The 19152-nt window shown below is 50.4% G+C and overlaps 1 protein-coding gene across 2 annotated transcripts; it reads left to right on the forward strand.

Moving 5' to 3' along the window:
- The first annotated feature begins 8305 nt into the window (after positions 1 to 8305).
- GNPNAT1 (glucosamine-phosphate N-acetyltransferase 1) lies at positions 8306 to 17529 on the forward strand. 2 transcript variants are annotated; one of them, XM_009558790.2, is made up of 7 exons: positions 8306 to 8382; positions 11102 to 11202; positions 12961 to 13148; positions 13854 to 13916; positions 14538 to 14665; positions 15168 to 15229; positions 16139 to 17529. In XM_009558790.2, exons 3-7 carry the CDS (start codon positions 12977 to 12979, stop codon positions 16284 to 16286), a joined length of 573 nt encoding a protein of 190 aa, XP_009557085.1. In that variant the 5' UTR covers positions 8306 to 8382; positions 11102 to 11202; positions 12961 to 12976; the 3' UTR covers positions 16287 to 17529. The 2 variants fall into 2 exon arrangements, with proteins under 2 accessions (XP_009557085.1, XP_053922816.1); XM_054066841.1 differs by having other exon boundaries at positions 12966 to 13148.
- Positions 17530 to 19152: the final 1623 nt, after the last annotated feature.

The following is a 19152-nucleotide window of genomic DNA, read 5'->3' on the forward strand; positions in this document are numbered from 1 at the left end:
TAGAATCATGGAATAGTTTGGGTTGGAAGGAACCTTAAAGATCATCTAGTTCCAACCTCCCTGCGATGGGCAGGGACACCTCCCACTGGATCAGTCTGCCCAACGCTCCGGCCTTGAACATCTCCAGGGATGGGGCAGCCACCACTTCCCTGGGCAACCACTCTCATGGTGAAGAAGTTTTTCCTAATGTCTAGTCTAAAATGTCCAGACACGGAGCAAGCTGAAATCTGATGCGTAATAACTCCACCTAGAGGGAAAAGAGACAGCTAGGCAAGACCATCACAGCACAGCACATTCCCCAATCCCAGGAGGGATCACTGCCTGGATATCAGGATGGCCCTGCTCGCGGGTGACCCCAGGACACCAGAGGTCATTGCTCGCTGTGGCAGTGGCACGATGCTCAGCCCCATGGGTGTACAAACCACCATCGGGTCTCAGTGAGCCCACAGCCAACACTGATCCAAAAGCCCAGCTGTCCCTTTCCACCCCCAGGACTAAGTGCCACTCGCTGGTCTCACACAGGAGACTGATGGCCATCCCGTGGGTGATTCTCTGAGTCATTCACTCCGTGTGTTTCCCTCTGTTGTTATTTCCTTGCTGACAGCTGGAGTTTCGTTCCTTTCCCCGGCACGGACAACTCCACGGCAAGGCAACACATTCAAAACTGGCGGGGAAATCAGAGCAAACACATCCTGTCATAGTCTCTCTCCCAGTGCTCCACGGGAGCTAAAACACTCCCAAATCTGAGAGCTTGTTCCCTGTACCCATATGCTCTGGCTTTAATTCCCAGGGTTTTTTTTTTCAATAGTAGATCCATCTGCAGTTTGGTCAGAGATAAGAAGCGCTGGGAAGTGCCTCCTGGGTCATCCAGACCCTCTGGCCATCTCCAGCCAGGACCGACTCCACCAGAGTCTCCTCATCCCATGCAACAGGAACGGGGGGACCCTTCGAGGTTAAAGTTGGGACTGCTCTCCCCACTTCTGGCTGCCTCTGGCTCAATCTGCAAAGGTCCTCCTCAAGGAAGGAGGATACAAATATACCCAGGGACTGCTGGATGGATGGGAAGGAAGGAAGGAAGGAAGGAAGGAAGGAAGGAAGGAAGGAAGGAAGGAAGGAAGGAAGGAATAGGGATATGGATACGGATACGGATACGGATATGGATACGGATATGGATATGGATATGGATATGGATATGGATATGGATATGGATGGTCAGGGCAAAGCCACTGGCACAAGCTACAGTACCTCAGACATGTGCAGGTCTGGTTGGTGTCCAGCCAGCCCAGAGCCCCAGGAAGAGCTGGACCAGGACCATCACCCCGGGCAGGGGAGGTGGGAGAACCGAGCAGAAGCAGCTCCCCTCAACACAAATCATGCAGAAACATTAGCAAAATACCGAAGCCCACCAAGTGATCCTGAGAACCCCTCCATGTTTTCTCCTGCTGCCCTTTGCCCACCAGCTGCTGAGTTCCTTTCAGGCCCTGCTTGCATCAGCCTCGCTGCTCTTCTCACAGGACTCCTGCCTGCACTGTCCTGGCTCTGGGCATGGGAATCAGCCACCAGTATTTTTCTTCTCTGTAACCTTGGAAATCGGAGACCAAGGGAACATCGGCTTCAGCTTCTGTTTAACAACCGCCTCTTATCACGGCTCACACAGTGCAGCCCAGGCGGAAGATAAAGCATTTCCACCACAATGGATAAACAGAGATCAAGCCTGCCAAGCAGCCTGCATAGCAATACTGTCCTCTGCCTGCTCGGCTGCCTGGATTCGGGGTGTGCTTCTTCCCTGGCTCCATGTTCCCCAGCAGGCTGAGGGTCCAGCATGCGTGGATAGAGCCCCTCCTCACTCCTGGCGCAGCCAATTGTTAATCACTTACTTCCAAACTGTTGCACACTTTGTTTCGGCAGCTGAGGGATCAGCCAAGGCTTTTCTGCTGAGCCTTCAGCCAGGGTGGCCACAAGCAGAGCTGTTGTGCTGGGACTCACGTACAACCAGGGTGCAAAAGCTCCCTCCTGTACAGCTCCTCTCCAAAGCTCTTCTCACTGCTCATCCCACCGAGGCGGTGAGTTTGTCTTCAGATTTCAGAAGATCTGAGGGTGTGGACTGGACACTCACCCATGCCCAAATCCTGGCTGTCCCATGGCTGCAGAGAGGCCAGATTTGTCCCTTAAAATTATCCCTCAGTATTCATGGAAGGGGAGAACAGAGATCAGAGCTGTATTTCCTTCTTCAAGGCTTCGATCCTGCATTTAATCAAGCTCATAGAGTATGGCTTTTGGGAAATACAGGAAAGTCCTTCTTAACTGGCCCACCGATGGGATATTGGGCGAGACAGCATTTGTAGTGACAGTCACTAGATAAATGCCATCTTTTCACCACCAGCTTGTATGTGGTGGAAGGGAAAAAGGTAAAAACTGTTATTTACTCACTAATCCATCCAGACAAAATGGCTTATTGAATCCCCAGTGTGCTCACTTTCCATAGGAAGGCTGAGGAGATCTGCCATCCAGCGTTCTCTGCCTGCAGCTGATGAGAAAATGCTCCTTTATCCGTGGGGACTGTAAATCTCTGGAATTACCTGCAATGCACACACCCCCCCCACACACACACACACATACTTTGGGATCAGAAGAATCAGTAAGGCTCTGTTCCCCATTTCTCAGCTCAAGACCAGATCCATGCTTGGCCTGATCCCAGCCCTGGGGAGACTTTAGAGCAGCTTCCAGTACTGAAAGGGGCTCCAGAAAAGCTGGGGATCAGCTCCTTATCAGAGAGTGCAGGGACAGGATGAGGGAGAACACTTTTGAGCAGAAAGAGGGGAGACTGAGATGAGATCTTAGGAAAAAATGTTCTTCTGTGAGGGTGGGGAGGCCCTGGCCCAAATCACCCAGGGAAGTTGTGGCTGCCCCATCCCTGGAGGTGTCCAAGGCCAGGTTGGATGGGGCTTGGAGCCCCTGATCCAGTGGGAGGTGTCCCTGGCCATGGCAGGGGTTGGAACTGGATGGGCTTTGAGGTCCCTTCCTACCCAAACCATTCATCCAAAGGAGGGCAACAGCAATAAATAAGTTTCTTGCCGGAGCTGCTCTCTCCTGTTTTCCAAGCCCTGACTTGGACTCTGATATGGGTTATGTGAATATTAACCAGGTACAATGCTGTTCACCTCCGATGGGGATTTTCTCCAGGATCATGGGCAAGAGAGATGAGAAAACATGAAAACACAAACACGCACATCTTCCAGCATCCACAGAATCTTACCTGTGGTTCCTAACTAATTCCTCTGTAGTTAAATAACATTTGCTTCTTGGCTAAATACGGGATAATTATTTCCAGTGAGGTAGACGTGATCCAGATACACCCCTTCTTTCATAACTGCACTACCATTATCATAAATCCCAAAGAAATCCCATTTCCCAGCTCCCAGGCGGCCATCTGGAGGGCAGCAGAGCTTTAATGGAGACTGCCAACTTTGCCCTATGACTTATATTAAGTTCAAGCAGGTATCCAGTCTTTTGCTGTCCATCCATGGGCAACACTTGGGGTGAGGGAGTCACAACACCACTTTTCTTTCCTCTGGCAGACAGACGGGGGTTCATTAAGCAACTGCTGAGTCTTCTGTGACATCCAGGTGCCCAGAGGTGGTTTATGCAGCTCTTCTGCAGACATTTCCACCGCTCAGGATTTCTTGGTGGCTCGATACAGCCCAATCTATGAGGGGTTAAAAAGAATCAGAGGCAGGACCCTAGGTATATCAAGCATCTGTTTCCAAAACAGAATGTAAACACTTTTATTGTGGCAAGGATTTATTCATTCTTACTGTCTTGTGTCATTGGCCAAAGGAAAGGAGAGCACTTTTTCTCTCCTCATAAAGCAGGGTGTGTTGCAGTCCCAGATATTTATAATACATCAAGCAAGTGCATGGCTCCTTTCCAGTCTTCCTGACTGTCCCGTGGTCACAAATCTGCAGTTTCCCTGCCTTGTTCCAGCACTGGCAAATACAGAGCAGCCAGAGGATATCGCTTTCCTGGGCTTTTTTCCCTCTGCAACAAAATACACCATGGTGAAATCGGCAGGGAAGAGATGAACACATCTGTGACACAAGCGGAAATGTGTTATTTCAACTCTCCTCTTGCTCTCCAGCAACCAAATTCTGGCCTTGGGTGTCACAGGGAGATTTATCCATTGGCTGTTGTGAATCCTCACTGGTGCTAATGGCTTGGCCTTTAAAAAGCCACTGGGTGGGACTCGGAAATATCTCAGAAAGATGTGAGAGCCAAGTGGCCACGTGCCTTTCACCGAGCTTTCACTAAGAATCGTGAAATAGTTTACTTTGGAAGGGACCTTAAAGCCCATCCACTTCCAATCCCCCTGCCATGGGCCAGGACACCTCCCACAGGATCAGGTTGCTCCAAGCCCCATCCAACCTGGCCTTGAACAGCTTCAGGGATGGAGCATCCATGACTTCAAAGCCTGTCTTATGCATGGACTCTGAGGAGCCTTCGCAAAGCGGCTGAGCCCAGTTTTCCCTTGCTGGGTACACTAATCCAGTCCTTCTCAGCTGTCCACCTCTTCTTCGCTCTCAGCTTGCAAACCCAGTTGAAGAAGGTCTGCTCCCACCTCCACCCACAGCATGGCAAATTCACCTTTCCTTGGGAAGGCCATTTCCATCCAGACCATTTCCATGCACTGGTTTTCAACTCGCGCTGCTACCAAATCCATGTGCAGAAAGGTTTCTGTCCTCAAGCCAAGCTGGAGTCAGTACCTGTGATGATAAATAGGACAGTACCGGTCTCCAAGATCAACATAAAAATGGCCCTTTCAGGGCAAGGCAAGAGGTTTAACCAAACTAAAGGATATTTTTCCTCATTCTGCAACATTACACGGTGCCAAAGCAGGAACTCTGGAGGTCAGAAGCTGAGACACAAGCACAGAAGATAGCACCGTTCAGCTATTAAATTCCACGGGCCAGATGTACCTTCTGGGGCGGGATGTCCCTGCACAGCCAATTGCCGGAAACTGGGAGGATGTACATGGATAAAGGTTGTCCAAATGTGCCGTATTCCCCATGCAGGTCCAAGACCTCTGCTTCGAACCTCACTTCACTGGGGAGAGCTGGGCTGACCCCATGTGGTCACGACCTTGTTATGGCATGATTTTGTTTTAAAAAGTCAGGACTTACCACTGTTACTTAGGTAAAACGCAAAATCTACCGCACATCCATAAAATCTTTCCATCAAGGAAAAAGGACCGTGGAGGGAGTTAAGTTAAAACCCCTGCCTGTCATTTTTCATGCTGTGGAAATCTGCCCACACTCCCAGTTTTCCCATTTAACCAGCCAAGGCAGCGCTTCCCGCTTTGTTTCCATGCACAAAAGCAGAATACAGTTCATTTTTTAGCATGGATGGGACCTTCCCACTCCTCTTAATCCCTCAAAACAAAGGAAATAGAGAAGGAACAGGGACGGAAACCTCACACTCAATTTGTGCCCTTCCCTTGCAAACACGAGGTCACGGAATTCACCTACGCAGCCCCCAGGCCAGGCTCCACCGGACGAGCATCACCCCCAGACTTTGGGTGTGCCGGACCCCAGGGAGGCTGCTGTGTGTCATCCAGCCACTCCGAGACAAAGAAGTCAAAACTAAGTCATGTTGAGTAAAAACTAAGTAATGTTACTGGGTTTCCACAGTAACAGGGAGTGATTCATTCTGAGGCTAAAGTAACAGGGGGAAGAAACATGGAAAAGGAAAATCATGTCTCAGAAGCACGTTGTATAATTATCTTGTTCAGCAGGGCTCCTGCTCCCTGTGATATGTGTGTCTTGACCTCAGCTATGTGTAAAACAGGCTTTCAAGATGATCTTTAAGTGGGGTTTTTTTAATTGAAAAGGAAGAAAAATCCCTCGCTCGTGCCTCCTGACAGCCGTGGAGGCTGACCAAGGCCCATCCCAGCACAGGAGAGCAGGTTTCATCACAGGGGAATGATGGAGCATCCCAAAACAATCCCCCCAGAGATGAAAATTATCAGAGCAAGAGATGCTTTCATGATAAAAGTTGCTGCCACCTGCACTTCCTCACGAGACAGAGGAAATTTTATGCAGTCCTGTCAAAGAATCATAGAACAGTTTGGGTAGGAAGGGACATGAAAAATCAACTAATTCCAACATCCCTGCCATGGGCAGGGACACCTCTCACTAGACCAGGCTGCTCCAAGCCCCATCCAGCCTGGCTTTCAACACCTCCAGGGATAGGGCAGACACCACTGCCCTGGACAACCTGTGCCAGTGCCTCATCACCCTTATCACGAAGAACTTCTTCCTAATGTCTAATCCAAATCTTCCTCCCTCCAATTTAAAGCCTCTCATCTAAACCATCCCTCCACAGGTAACCCTTCCTGCGCTGTGCCAGGCTCTGGATTAAAGACAGCAGCCCTCCAAAGCCACCAAGCAGCTTCCCAGAGGAACTCTGGAGACCTGACCCCAGGGAAACGTATGCAGAGCAGCCAGCAATTACACCCCTGGAGCTGCCTAGCGACCTCCTGCTTCTGAAAAGGATCATACAGATCATTCTCTCACCTCACAGAATCATTTAGGTTGGAAAAGATCAATGTCATCCTGGCTTGGATCAGAAACAGATACATCTGCAAACAGCTGCAACGCCATGCAGAGCTCTGGGATTGGGGAAGTCTGGCTAGAAAGCTGCCTGGCAGAGAAGGACCTGGAGGTGTTGGTTGACAGGTGTTGGCTGAACAAGAGCCAGCAGTGGCCCAGGTGGCCAAGAAGGCCAATGGCATCTTGGCTTGGATCAGAAACAGCGTGGCCAACATGGAGGGAAGGAGTTGTCCTCCTGCACCTGGTGCTGGTGAGACGGCACCTTGAATCCTGGGTTCAGTTTTGCGCTCCTCACTCCAAGAAGGACATTGAGGGGTGGAGCGCATCCAGAGAAGGGAATGAAGCTGAGGAAGGGGCTGAGAACAAGCCGTATGAGAGGCAGCTGAGGGACCTGGGACTGTTTAGCCTGGAGAAAAGGAAGCTGAGGGGAGACCTCATCGCTGTCTACAACTGATTGAAAGGAGGTTGGACTGAGGTGGGTGCTAGTCAAATGACAGGTGATAGGACGAGAGGGAATGGCCTCAAGCTGCACCAGGGCAGGTTCAGATTGGACATCAGGAAAAACTTCTTCACTGAAAGGGTTCTCAGGCCCTGGCAGAGGCTGCCCAGGGAGGTGGTGGAGTCCTTATCCTTGGAAATCTTTAAAAGACAGGCAGATGGAGTGCTCGGGGATATAGTTCAGTAGTGGACAGGTATGTTTGGACTCGATAATCTTAGAGGTCTTTTCCAACCCAGCAATTCTATGATTCTAACCTGACAGTATTCCAGCAGCCTCACACGCTCCATCACATCTTGCCTTATCAGCTGATTAGACCCACTGTTATAACCAAAACCATGATTGGAGACTGTCTAAGAAGAGAGAGTAGAGTGGTCTGCGCTGCATCACTGTCCAATATCTGCTGGGTTTGATTTATGGGTTTGGGTTTTTCTGTCCCTCAACAGTTAAGCAGTTTGGGAGTTACTTCTCATTTTAGGAGCATAATGTATGGAACAGAGGTGGGGAATGAGCTGGAGAACAAGGGCTATGAGGAGCAGCTGAGGGCCCTGGGGCTGTTTAGCCTGGAGAAAAGGAGGCTGAGGGGAGACCTCATGGCTCTCTGCAGGTCCTGGAAAGCAGGTTGTGGCGAGGCAGGCGCTGGTCACTTCTCAGAAACGATAGGACAGCAGGAAATGGCCTCAAGTTGCACCAGGGGAGGTTTAAATCGGATATTAGTAAACATTTCTTTACTCAAAGAGTGGTGAAGCCCTGGCAGAGGCTGCCCAGGGCAGTGGCGCAGTCCCCATCCCTGGAGGGGTTTAAAAGATGGGTAGATGAGGTGTTCAGGGCTCTGGTTTAGTAATGGACAGGTACTGTCAGGGCAGTGCAAAGGCCTCAGCCTTTCGCACCGGGGCGGCTGCGCCCGCTGGGCCCTAATAGGGGACGGGGGCCACGATCACCGCGCAGCTGGCACTGCTGCCATACAGCCCGGAAAGGCGAAGGGCCATGTGACACGAGGGGGCGTGGCCTATGCGACACGTGGGCGGGGCTTGTAGCGAGGGGCGTGGCCAGCTCTCCCGCCGACCCATCCGTGCACGGAGAGGGCGTGGCTTCTCCTACGTCAGGGGCGGGTGGGAGTTCTGGGTGCCTCGAGGGCCGCGGCGAGCGCTGATTGGCTACGCCCGCTGGCCGGCGCGTGCGTGCGTACGTAGGCGCGTGCGTGCGTGCGTACGTTAGGGCCACGCCCACCGCACCGGTTGCCACGTCTGTGAGGAGACGTTGAGGGCGCAGCGTGTGAGGGTGAGCCCGGCGAGGGGGGAGTGGGGGCATCCCACTGAGGGGCTGGGGGTGAGGGACACCCTCCACAAGGAGCTGGGGGTGTGGGGACCCCTATTGAGGGCCTGAGTGTGAGGGAACCCCCACAAGGGACTGGGTTGAGGGGGCCCCACTGAAGGAGTGGTTCTGGGGTGAGAGGACCCCACTGAGAGGTTGTGTGAGGGTTGAGAGCTGGGACCCCCGTCCCTCTAGGAGATGGGGGTGAGGGGACCCCACTGAGGGGTGAGAGCCCCCTCTCCCGGGGGTCTAGGTGTGAGGGGACCCCACTGAGGGACTGGGTTGAGGGGGTCCTACTGAGGGGCTGGGGGTGAGGGAACCACCTCGAATCCTGTGTTCAGTTCTGGACCCCTCACCACAAGAAGGATGTTGAGGCTCTGGAGCGTGTCCAGAGAAGAGCAGCGAAGCTGGTGAGGGGCTGGAGAACAAGTCTTACGAGGAGCGGCTGAGAGAGCTGAGGTTGTTTAGCCTGGAGAAGAGGAGGCTGAGGGGAGACCTTATTACTCTCTACAACTACCTGAAAGGAAGTTGTGGAGAGGAGGGAGCTGGGCTCTTCTCCCAAGTGACAGGGGACAGGACAAGGGGGAATGGCCTGAAGCTCCGCCAGGGGAGGTTCAGGTTGGATATCAGAAAAAAATTCTTCACAGAAAGAGTTACTGGGCACTGGCAGAGGCTGCCCAGGAGGTGGTCGAGTCGCCTTCCCTGGAGGTGTTTAAGGAGCGGGTGGATGAAGTGCTTAGGGACATGGTTTAAGGGAGTGTTAGGAATGGTTGGACTCGATGATCCAGTGGGTCCTTTCCAACCTGGTGATTCTGTGAAGCCCCACAAGGGGCTGAGTGTGAAGAGACCCCACTGAGGGTCTGGTTATGGGGTGAGGGAACCACAACCTTGAGAGGTTGTGTGGGGGGTGAGGGCTGAGAGTCCTCTCCCCCAGAGGACTGGGGGTAAGAGGACCCCAGTGAGGGGCTGGGTTGAAGGGGCCCCGAGGGCATGTGTGAGTGGACTGGGGGTGAGGGGACCCCAAAGAGGTGTGAGGGGCGGGGGTCCACCCTAAGGGTCTGCTTCAGCTTGAGGGGGCTTTGGGGAACCTTGTGGGATTAAGTGTGGTGCTGCTTCACGTGAGGATTTCCATGCAGGGCTGTCTCGGGCTCCTTGGGGCAGAGATGGGCTCTGCTGCCTGATCTGTGTCTGCAGACGGCTGGGGGCTGGCCAAGCACCCCTTGACTGTCCTCTTTGGTTGGGGGGACTCCAGGCAGGCCATACTATGCTCCCTCCCTGCTGCCATCATGTAGCAGAGTGGAGGGAGAAGGGGTGGGTGAGAGGGGCTGAACATGTCCCGGGGTGCTGGTGTGGCCCCATCCCACTGCCAGCACAGGGAGACTTCAGTGGTTTTGGTGTCAGCTCAGTAGAACTGGAGGGAAAACCAGCATCTGTCAAGCTCTTCCTCACCATACAGTGATATTCCTGATAATTGTGTGATTCATTTCTATTCCTGTCATACTCCTGACTCCGGAAAGTGCATGAAGCTTCAAACTTTTTCCTGGTCCAACTGTGGCAGATGTAGTTTGAAAAATAACTCTTAGTTTGTCACTTTATTTAAAACAAAAAAACAACTCTAAACCCCCAAAAAACCCTAACTGCTTGAAAAGCATCTCAATTTCTGTTTCCTTCATGTGCTTTTCTCCTGCACTGTGTGCTTTGTGCTCTATAACCCTGAGCTGAAGCTCATTAGATTTGGTTCATTCTGTACAGGGTGCTGTTTGGATGTTGTCATGAACGCTTATAGAATCATGGAATGGTTTGAGTTGAAAGGGACCTTAAAGCCCATCCAATTCCATTCCCCTGCCATGGGCAGAGACACCTCCCACTGGATTGGGATGGGAGTTCTGGAAAGGCTTTGTAACAGGAGGGGATTAACAGCAACATTGAAATAATTGAGATCTAGGAATGGAGGTGCCAAATGTATTACTGGAACCAGTTTTGCTTAGCAGTGACGTAATGAATATGATAGCAATGGGCTTCCAGTGCCTGGCGTATTTTGGGGTCACTAAAGCACAGGAGTAGAACTGGGAAGACCTGGATTTGTTCTATGGCTTTCTCATCCATTGTAATGGCTTTTTTTGCGCTTCATTTTTTTTTTCAATTTTCTTTGCACTGCTCTTTCATTTTGAAAATTCATGTGGGATGAAGACTTGTGTTGTTCTTTAATATAATTGCCAGTTTGTTTTTTTTTTTTACTTTTATGTGCAAGACTGAGATGAGAATGGGGATTTTACTGTTCCTCCAGGAAAGCTGAGGGGAGGGGGAGGCACTTGATCAGGGAGTGCAGGGACAGGATGAGGGGGAATGGTGTTAATATGAAAGAGGGAAGATTGAGATGAGATCTTGGGAAGAAATATTTTCCTGTGAGAGTGGTGAGGCCCTAGCCCAGGCTGCCCAGAGCAGTGTTGGCGGCCCTGTCCCTGGAGGTGTTCAAGGCCAGGTTGGATGGGGCTTGGAGGAACCTGATCCAGTGGGACGTGTCCCTGCCCATGGCAGGGTTGTTTGGCTTAGATGATCTTTAAGGTCCCTTCCATCCCAAACCATTCTATGATTTAAAACCCAGTGTATACCAGCAGGTGGCACAAAAGAAGATTTTGTGGTTGGTTTTGTGTTTTTCCTTTTTAAGAAGCTTTTCTTCATCTAGGTTTCCAGAGCCCCCTTCTGTTTTGAGACTCACGCGCTGCAGGTGACACTGAGAGCCCTTATAGCCAGCACCCTCTGGACTTTCACTGGACATCTTAACAGGTCTGTAAGATGTTTTATTTTGAGAACTGTTCATCTGCTGTATCCTTTATCATAGAATCATTTGTCAGCCTTGGAGATCGAGTCCAACTGTACCTGTCCGCTACTAAACCAGATCCCTGAGCACCTTATCTGCCCATCTTTTAGACACCTCTAGGGGTGGGCACTCCACCTTCTCCCTGGGCAGCCTCTGCCAGGGCCTGAGAACGCTTTTCATGAAAACATTTTTCCTAATATCCAATCTAAACTTCCCCTGGCACAACCTGAAGCCACTTCCTCTCATCCTGTTGCCTGCAAACTTTGGAGAAGAGATCAGTACCCACCTCCCTACAACCTCCTTTCAGGCAGTTGTAGACAGTGATGAGGTCTCCCCTCAGCCTTCTTTTCTCCAGGCTGAACAACTTCAGCCGCCTCTCATAAGGCGTGTTCTCCAGCCCCTTCCCCAGCTTTCTTCCCTTCTCTGGACATGCTCCAGCCCATCAATGTCCTTTGTGGAATGAGGGGCCCAAAACTGAACCCAGAATTTGAGGTGCAGCCTCACTGATGTCCAGGGGCACAATCCCTTCCCTGCTCCTGCTGGCCACACCATTTCTGATCCAAGCCAAGATGCCATTGGCGCTTTTGGCCACCTGGACCACTGTTGACTCATGTTCAGCTGCTATCACCAGCACCCCCAGGTCCTTCTCTGCCAGGCAGCTTTCCAGCCGCTCTTACCTAAGCCTGGTGCGCTGCATGGGGTTGCAGCTAAGTTAGTTTGGAGATGTATAAAGAACTTGGCAGAAGTTCCCATAATGTTCTCTGTTCATACTAGAAACCCAGCCTGGTATTCCACACGCGGCACAGTAAGACATAATTTTCCTATCTCTAGCGATTAGGAAGATAGATCCCTTTGCTTCCTGCTATCTATAATTCGAAATAATACCCGGTTCCCAAATCCCTCTTTAATCATTAACTGGTGTCTCGCCGGCATCTAGGCAGTGCTGTGTTTTACTTGTTAATGGACAGTGAGGTGCTGGCGTTGGATTGTTGTAAATATACAGAGCAAACATGACTGCGGGATGGGCAGTAGGTGTGTGTGCCGGCGGTGACGCCAGCTGTGATTTCATGTGTGTGTCACACCTCTTGGCTGAGATACTAAATGTTTATGCGATGAAACTGGTTGAAAAATGCATGCTGTTCCTGCCACTGGTTTTAAATGGAACACAAATGCAAATGGTCTTCTCTGTAGTGGGTTAAGAGTACGGTTGGGAGGTGTTGTGAGTGCGAGAAGTTTGCAAGATGCTTTCCTTTTCAGAGGGCTACACGGGAGAAATATCATGGTCAATGTTTTATCTTTTGGGTCTTTTTCCAAGAAAAAACTTCCCAGATGAACATAGCAGTGCCACAGGTGTTGACTTTAGATAACGTTTGTGGTGTCTGTGTGTATGCTCTTGGTTTAACCCAGCAGCCCAGCCCCAGGAAGGCTGAGTGGCTTCCATTGTGGATAAAGTAGGTGGGGGTTCTGGTTTCATTCACTTGTCTTTATGTCCTTGAGGAACATCACATGGCAGGATCCCTGGAGATGTTCAAGGCCAGGTTGGATGGGGCCTGGAGCAATCTGATCCAGTGGGAGGTGTTCCTGCCTGCGGCAGGGGGTTGGAACTAGATGGGCTTTAACGTCCCTTCCAACCCAAACCACTCTGTGATTCTCTGATATAACCAGGGGAAACAGCATGTTTAGAGAGGAAAACAGGAGCAAACCAAACTGTTCTTCTGTTCCAGAACAGCTGCTGCAGCCATGATGCCTGTTGCAACTGTGATGCCTGAGAACACACCGATGTTTGACCCAACTATTCTGCATGAACTGGACTGGAGTGAGAACAAGACAATGTTTTCTCCTGCTATTTCTCCTTTGGATCCAGGAGATGGCCTCGTTTTGAGACCGCTTTGCACGGCTGATTTAAATCGAGGTAGAATCCTGTTTAATGATAGTGACAAATGAAAGCTGAACTAGCTAATACGTATTGCTGCATGATCTCTTAATAGATTAGGAGGGCTCATTTTAGCTGATCTGTGTTATTTTTATCAGGAAGGAATCTGAGCACCAAAGATTGAGGCTGCATTGGGTGACCCTCAGGATGGGTTTTACTGTGGTGGGTGACACTCAAGATTGGGTTTTACTGTGTTGGGTGACCCTCAGGATTGGTTTTACTTCAAAAGCAGTCTTAAAATTCAAGTCTAATCTTCCAAATAATCCATGGTTTCCTGTTCACCACAGCTTGAGAGGGGAAGCACTGGTCATCCTGTTCCCCTTTCATGTCGAAGCAGCGTGAACCAGCACGTTCTTCTTACAGCACAAAGACTTCTTCAGTTCTGTAACCTGGACAAAAAGGCTGTTCTGAACAAATGGCTTTAATATCACAGAATCTCAGACTTTCTGATTTTCTTGCTTGCATGTTTGCCCCTTGAGCTGCAGTCACTGCTGATGCATTGCTCAGGGCAAGAGTTTAAGGTTACAGAATACACGGTGCATAGGCTTTTACTTACAGCCCAACTGGATGGTGCCAGGGGATGTTAGCTCTCCAGACAGCTGTGTTGGGTTCCTCTGTGCTATTTGGAGCTGATTGTGTGTCTGTCTCTCACTGAGGGTCGGTTTTTCCCTTCTTTTGTAACAGGCTTTTTTAAGGTTCTGGGTCAGCTGACTGAAACCGGAGTTGCAAGCCTGGAGCAGTTTATCAGTGAGTATATCATTATTTCTTGGCATTTCCATAGAGATTGCTGGGAACCAGAGGATACGGATGCCAGCAGCAAATCTGCTTGGATGTGAGGCTCCCGAGTGCCTTATGCCAGAAGGGTTTTTATTAACTCAGGTCCCCTGAGGCAGCCTTTGGCACTCACCGTTGGATCCTGTTGCAGCTATCCCAAAGGGCTCCTCGGCTGGGACAGCCCGAAATGGTAACGGGCTTTTGGGACCTGGCTTTAGGTACCTGACAGAAAGGGTGAGGGCTTGTTCTGACTGAATTATTGCAGTGCTGGCAGCGAGGCAGAGGCTTGGCTTTGATCATAGCTTAACAGGATCCTGAGCTCGCTTTCCTGGTTTGACCGAGGTGTGAGGAGAACTTGCAGGCATCACTGCGTTCATCACGGTGCCCATCTGGAGTGTTCCTTTGGCAGCTAAGGAAAAGACATTTGTTTAATCCTGCTTTTTCTGGGTTAGTCTGGGGCCTTCTGGTTCTGGTGTCCTGGGTGCACCTTCCTCGTGATTCCGAACCCTGCAGTGTCTGTCAGAAGGGTTAGACTTCACAGCAGCTTAATCTGAGATTAACGGTGACTGATCTGCTGTCTGCCTGCTTCTACAGAAACCTTTGAGCATATGAAGAGATCGGGAGATTACTACGTTACCGTTGTAGAGGACACGAATCTTGGACAGATTGTTGCTACAGCAACACTGGTGATAGAACACAAGTTCACTCACTCCTGTGCAAAGGTACTTTCTCTTGCTGCAGCCGTAAAGTGAGGGAAGAGATGCTGTCCCCGGGCTCCATGTGTTATGGTGTCATTGTTAATAGTTTTACCATGTGATGATGTGACAAAGGTGCTTTTGAAATATCTCCCATCCTTGGGTGCTCAGCTAAACAGGAAAAGGAAGTTTTGGCTTTTCTTAAGGAAAAGGAGTGATATCTGTCCCCTTCTCCCTTCCAGTGAGCCTTTGAACCAGTCAGACTCTGCTCTGACAGAGCAGATGGCTGAGGATCTTGCTTCACTGCAGTCTCAGCCAGAGATGTGAAGGAAGGGCGACATATCCCTCAGGGAAAGGCCACAGGGAGCACAATTCCTGCTGCGTGCTGGAAGGGGCATTCTGGGCACATTGACCACCGGAGGAGTGGTATCCAAACGGGCAGAAGGAAATCCAAGTGTGAAATTCAGCGTGGTAGGGAAACTAACACAGTGGTGTTCCATTCGACTGACTCTTGTTTGTGTTACCGCAGAGAGGGAGGATAGAAGATGTCGTAGTGAGCAGGGAGTGTCGAGGGAAGCAGCTTGGTAAACTGTAAGTATTTTGCCACTGTTGCCACTCACAGCAAGCCCTCACCCGGCTGGTTTCTGTCCCCACACCTCCCCACACTGATGGCTGTGAGGAAACACACTGACAAGAGCCCGGGAGAGCAGTGATGGAGCTCAGCGGGTTAGGGCGTAACGCGAGTTGAGGTGCTTACAGCTGGCAGTAAATTGTCTGAAAGATGCCAGTACGTCATTCTTTTTTCTTGGGATAGCAGCTGTACTGTGTAGTCAAGGAAAAAGCGGAGTGCTTTCATACTTCAGTCCTGTAGATCTGATAGATTGAGTTAATTAAATTTTAATTGATTTGGTGTTTAGGCCAGCAGGGCCAGGGAGGGGATTCTTCCCCTCTGCCCCTCTCTCCTGAGACCCCACCTGGAGTCCTGTGTCCAGTTCTGTAATGCCCAGCATACAATGAATATGGAACTGTTGGAAAAGGTCCAGAGGAGGCCATGAAGGTGATCTGAGGGCTGGAGCACCTCTGCTCTGAGGACAGGCTGAGAGAGTTGGGGTTGTTCACCCTGGAGAAGAGAAGGCTCTGAGGGGAGACCTTAGAGCAGCTTCCAGTTCTGAAAAGGGCTCCAGGAAAGCTGGGGAGGGGCTCTTGATCAGGGAGTGCAGGGACAGGACATGGGGGAACGGTGTAACGCTGAAAGGGGAGATTGAGATGAGGTCTTGGGGAGAAATGTTTTCTTGTGTGGGTGGTGAGGCCCTGGCCCAGGTTGCCCAGAGAAGTGGTGGCTGGAGGTGTTCAAGGCCAGGTTGGATGGGGCTTTGGAGGAACCTGATCTTGTGGGAGGTATCCCTGCCTGTGGCAGGAAGTTGGAACTGGATGGGCTTTAAGGTCCCTTCCAACCCAAACCACTTAATGATTTAACCATTGGGTTTCTGTCTCTTTCAGATTAATGTCCACCCTTACCTTGCTAAGTAAGAGACTGAACTGTTACAAAATCACACTTGAGTGTCTGCCAAAAAATGTGGATTTCTACAAGAAGTTTGGTTATTCAGTATCGGAAGAAAACTACATGTTTCAACGGTTCTTTAATTAAGAACTTCTAGTCCTTTTATTAAAGACTGTTGGTGGAGGAGCTCGTGCTACAAACATTCTCTTTGTGGAAAATTGATATAGTTTATCACTGCAAATATAACGATCCCTATTGATAACAAACATGTAAGTCCTGGAAAAAAAGCTTTAGTGACATTCTAGAAGGGTCCTTTGGGTCGGGAAATGAGCGCTTGGAACTAATTTTTACTACTGTTTGGTCTCAGTGAAGCTTTTCCATTCCAGCTGGGTTACAAAGGACCCTTGTTACAGGGATGGTTTTTAACCAAAGGTATATATTTTTATCTCAAATCTTTTCTCGCATTGTATTTTTCTAAAGGGTTTGCGCTTCTTTTCTCGGTAGCCAAGGTATGGCTCATGGGCTTGTCCTCCGGTCTGTGCTTAAGGAAGGATGATGTAGCTTGGGTAGGGATGCTTCTCCCATGTGGAATTAGGAATTGAGAACGAGAGTTTGTTCTGTTCTTTCCTCATGGAAGCACTGTTGATGTTTGTGTGCCTAACATTTTATAGGCACCGTTTTCCAAAACGGGATTTGTTACTGCTTGTGTGGGTAGGGGAGAATCCCTGTGGGCTCTCCTAAAGCCGATATTCCAAGTCCCTAAAAATGGATGTGTATTTCTTACTGCAGGGCTCCTGCACTTTAGCTGATAACTTTGTTTTCAGGATAATGACTTGGTTTCTGACCAACTAACCCGATGGCTTACAACGGGGCAGAGTTAACTGGGAAACTGGAATGTCTGACAGATGGAATACGCCCAACTGTAGTGGGGCTTCGGCTGACACTCAGTGGGAATGTGATTTGGGATGGGCAGTTTGTGCCTGTTACCCATGAGGTACAATCCAGACTGGTGTAAGACTGGATAGACGTTAGCACTTTTGCCAACAACGGCAAGCGAATCATGTCCAAAGCCCTGGTCTCTACAGCGGCGTTTGGTGTGAAGCGCAACAAACCCTATGTCTGCAAACGGGGCATTATAAACGCGTGGAGGTTTGTACAGAACAGCCAGCCAGGCGTCTTCACAGGCAGCTAGGCCTGACTGTGTCCTCTCCTTGTGGTGTGGAGAGCCCCTTTCAGCCACAGCGGGGGCTCCCTGTCACGTTCCTGATGGTACTCCCCTCGCTGTAGCATCTCCTTGGTCACGTCTGCTTTATTTATTGATTATTTTTTAAGAAAAACCTTTGTTTAAGCTGAATAAATGAAGACTGACATGTGCCTACTCTGCTTTTTGTCCTGTGCTGTCGTGCCTTGCAGTGGGTAGCATGAGTATGGGCATACCTGTTGTATTTCACCTTTGTTTTCCTTTCCTAGACTGGAACAAACAATTTGAGATTTGGGATTGATTTAAGCAGGTGTCTGACACTGTGCATCTTTGCGAAGGTGATGAAGCAGGTGTGCTAAAAGACATTGTCACCTCGTTCTGGGGACAGCACCTGTGCCTGCAGGCACAAACCACAACCTGAGTGCTGATAAATATTCTCACTGATGAGACAGAGACCGAGGGAACCCTCAGCGAGTTTGCAGGTGACACCAACCTGAGTGGTGCAGTTGTCATGCCAGATGGATGGGATGTCATCCAGAGGGACCTGGAAAAGTGGGACTGTGTGAACCTCATGAGGTTCAACAAGGCCAAGTGCAAGGACTTCCACCTGTGTCGGGGCAATTCCCACTTTCAGTACAGGAGGAGGGATGATGTGATTGAGAGCAGCCCTATTGAGGATTTGGGGGTGCTGGTGGATGAGAAGCTCGACATGAGCCGGCAACGTGCGCTTGCAGCCCAGAAGGACAATTGCATCCTGGGCTGCATCAAAAGCAGCGTGGCCAGCAGGACGAGGGAGGGGACTCTGCCCCTCTCTCATGAGACCCTAACTCAAGCCCTGTGTTTAGTTCTGGAATCCCAAACATAAGAATGATATGGAACTGTTGGAACAGGTCCAGAGGAGGCCACAGAGATGATCGGAGAGCTGGAGCTGAGATAGTTGGGGTTGTTTAGCCTGGAGAAGAGAAGGTTCCAGGGAGACCTTAGAGCAGCTTCCAGTACTGAAAGGGGCTCCAGGAAAGCTGGGGAGGGGCTCTGGATCAGGGAGTGCAGGGATGAGGAGGAGGGGTAATGGTTTTAAGCTGAAAGGGGAGATTGGGATGAGAGATTAGGAAGAAATGTTTTGCAGTGAGGGTGGGGAGGCCCTGGCCCAGGCTGCCCAGAGCAGCGGTGGCTGCCCCATCCCTGGAGGGGTTCCAGGCCAGGCTGGATGGGGCTTGGAGCAATCTGATCCAGTGGGAGGTGTCCCTGGTTTGACTTTAAGGTCCCTCCCACCTCAAACCATTTCATGATTCCAAGCACTGCTCCTGCAGCCAAACAGCCCAACTGCCTACAAACACCGCCGAGAGCTCAGGGCCACAGAGAAAGCAAGAGCAGGGCTGAGTAGGAGACCCATGTGTCTCAGAGCCAGGCAGGAGGTTCTTAACCGCATTCTACTCAGCAGCTGCTTGTGCTCCAACTGCAGCAGCACCAAGCACCCCCTTTTCCTGGGGATGTTCCCCACAGGAGAAGGTAGGGCTTTCTCCCAGCTGTGCTCTGCTAAGCGAACCTATCAGCGGCTCAAGCCCCACCTTGCTACAAAACCAGCCACTGGTTTATGCTGGCCCCAAATGACTGAGGTGGACTTCCCTGCCTTGCATAGTTTTAATTTTCTTCTGAATTTCCACTAATTTAAAGTGGATTATTTGAAGGCAGAGGTACTTACACCATCTAAATAGCTCCAGGTCCTTGTTAAGAGCTAATGAGAAAAGTGCTACAAGTGAGGCACAGGTGATTGTGTGCCCAGCTGAGATCATTGTCAAACAAAGGAACTGG

This window comes from Cuculus canorus, chromosome 5, assembly GCF_017976375.1.
Source record: "Cuculus canorus isolate bCucCan1 chromosome 5, bCucCan1.pri, whole genome shotgun sequence".
NCBI classification, from domain to species: domain Eukaryota; kingdom Metazoa; phylum Chordata; class Aves; order Cuculiformes; family Cuculidae; genus Cuculus; species Cuculus canorus.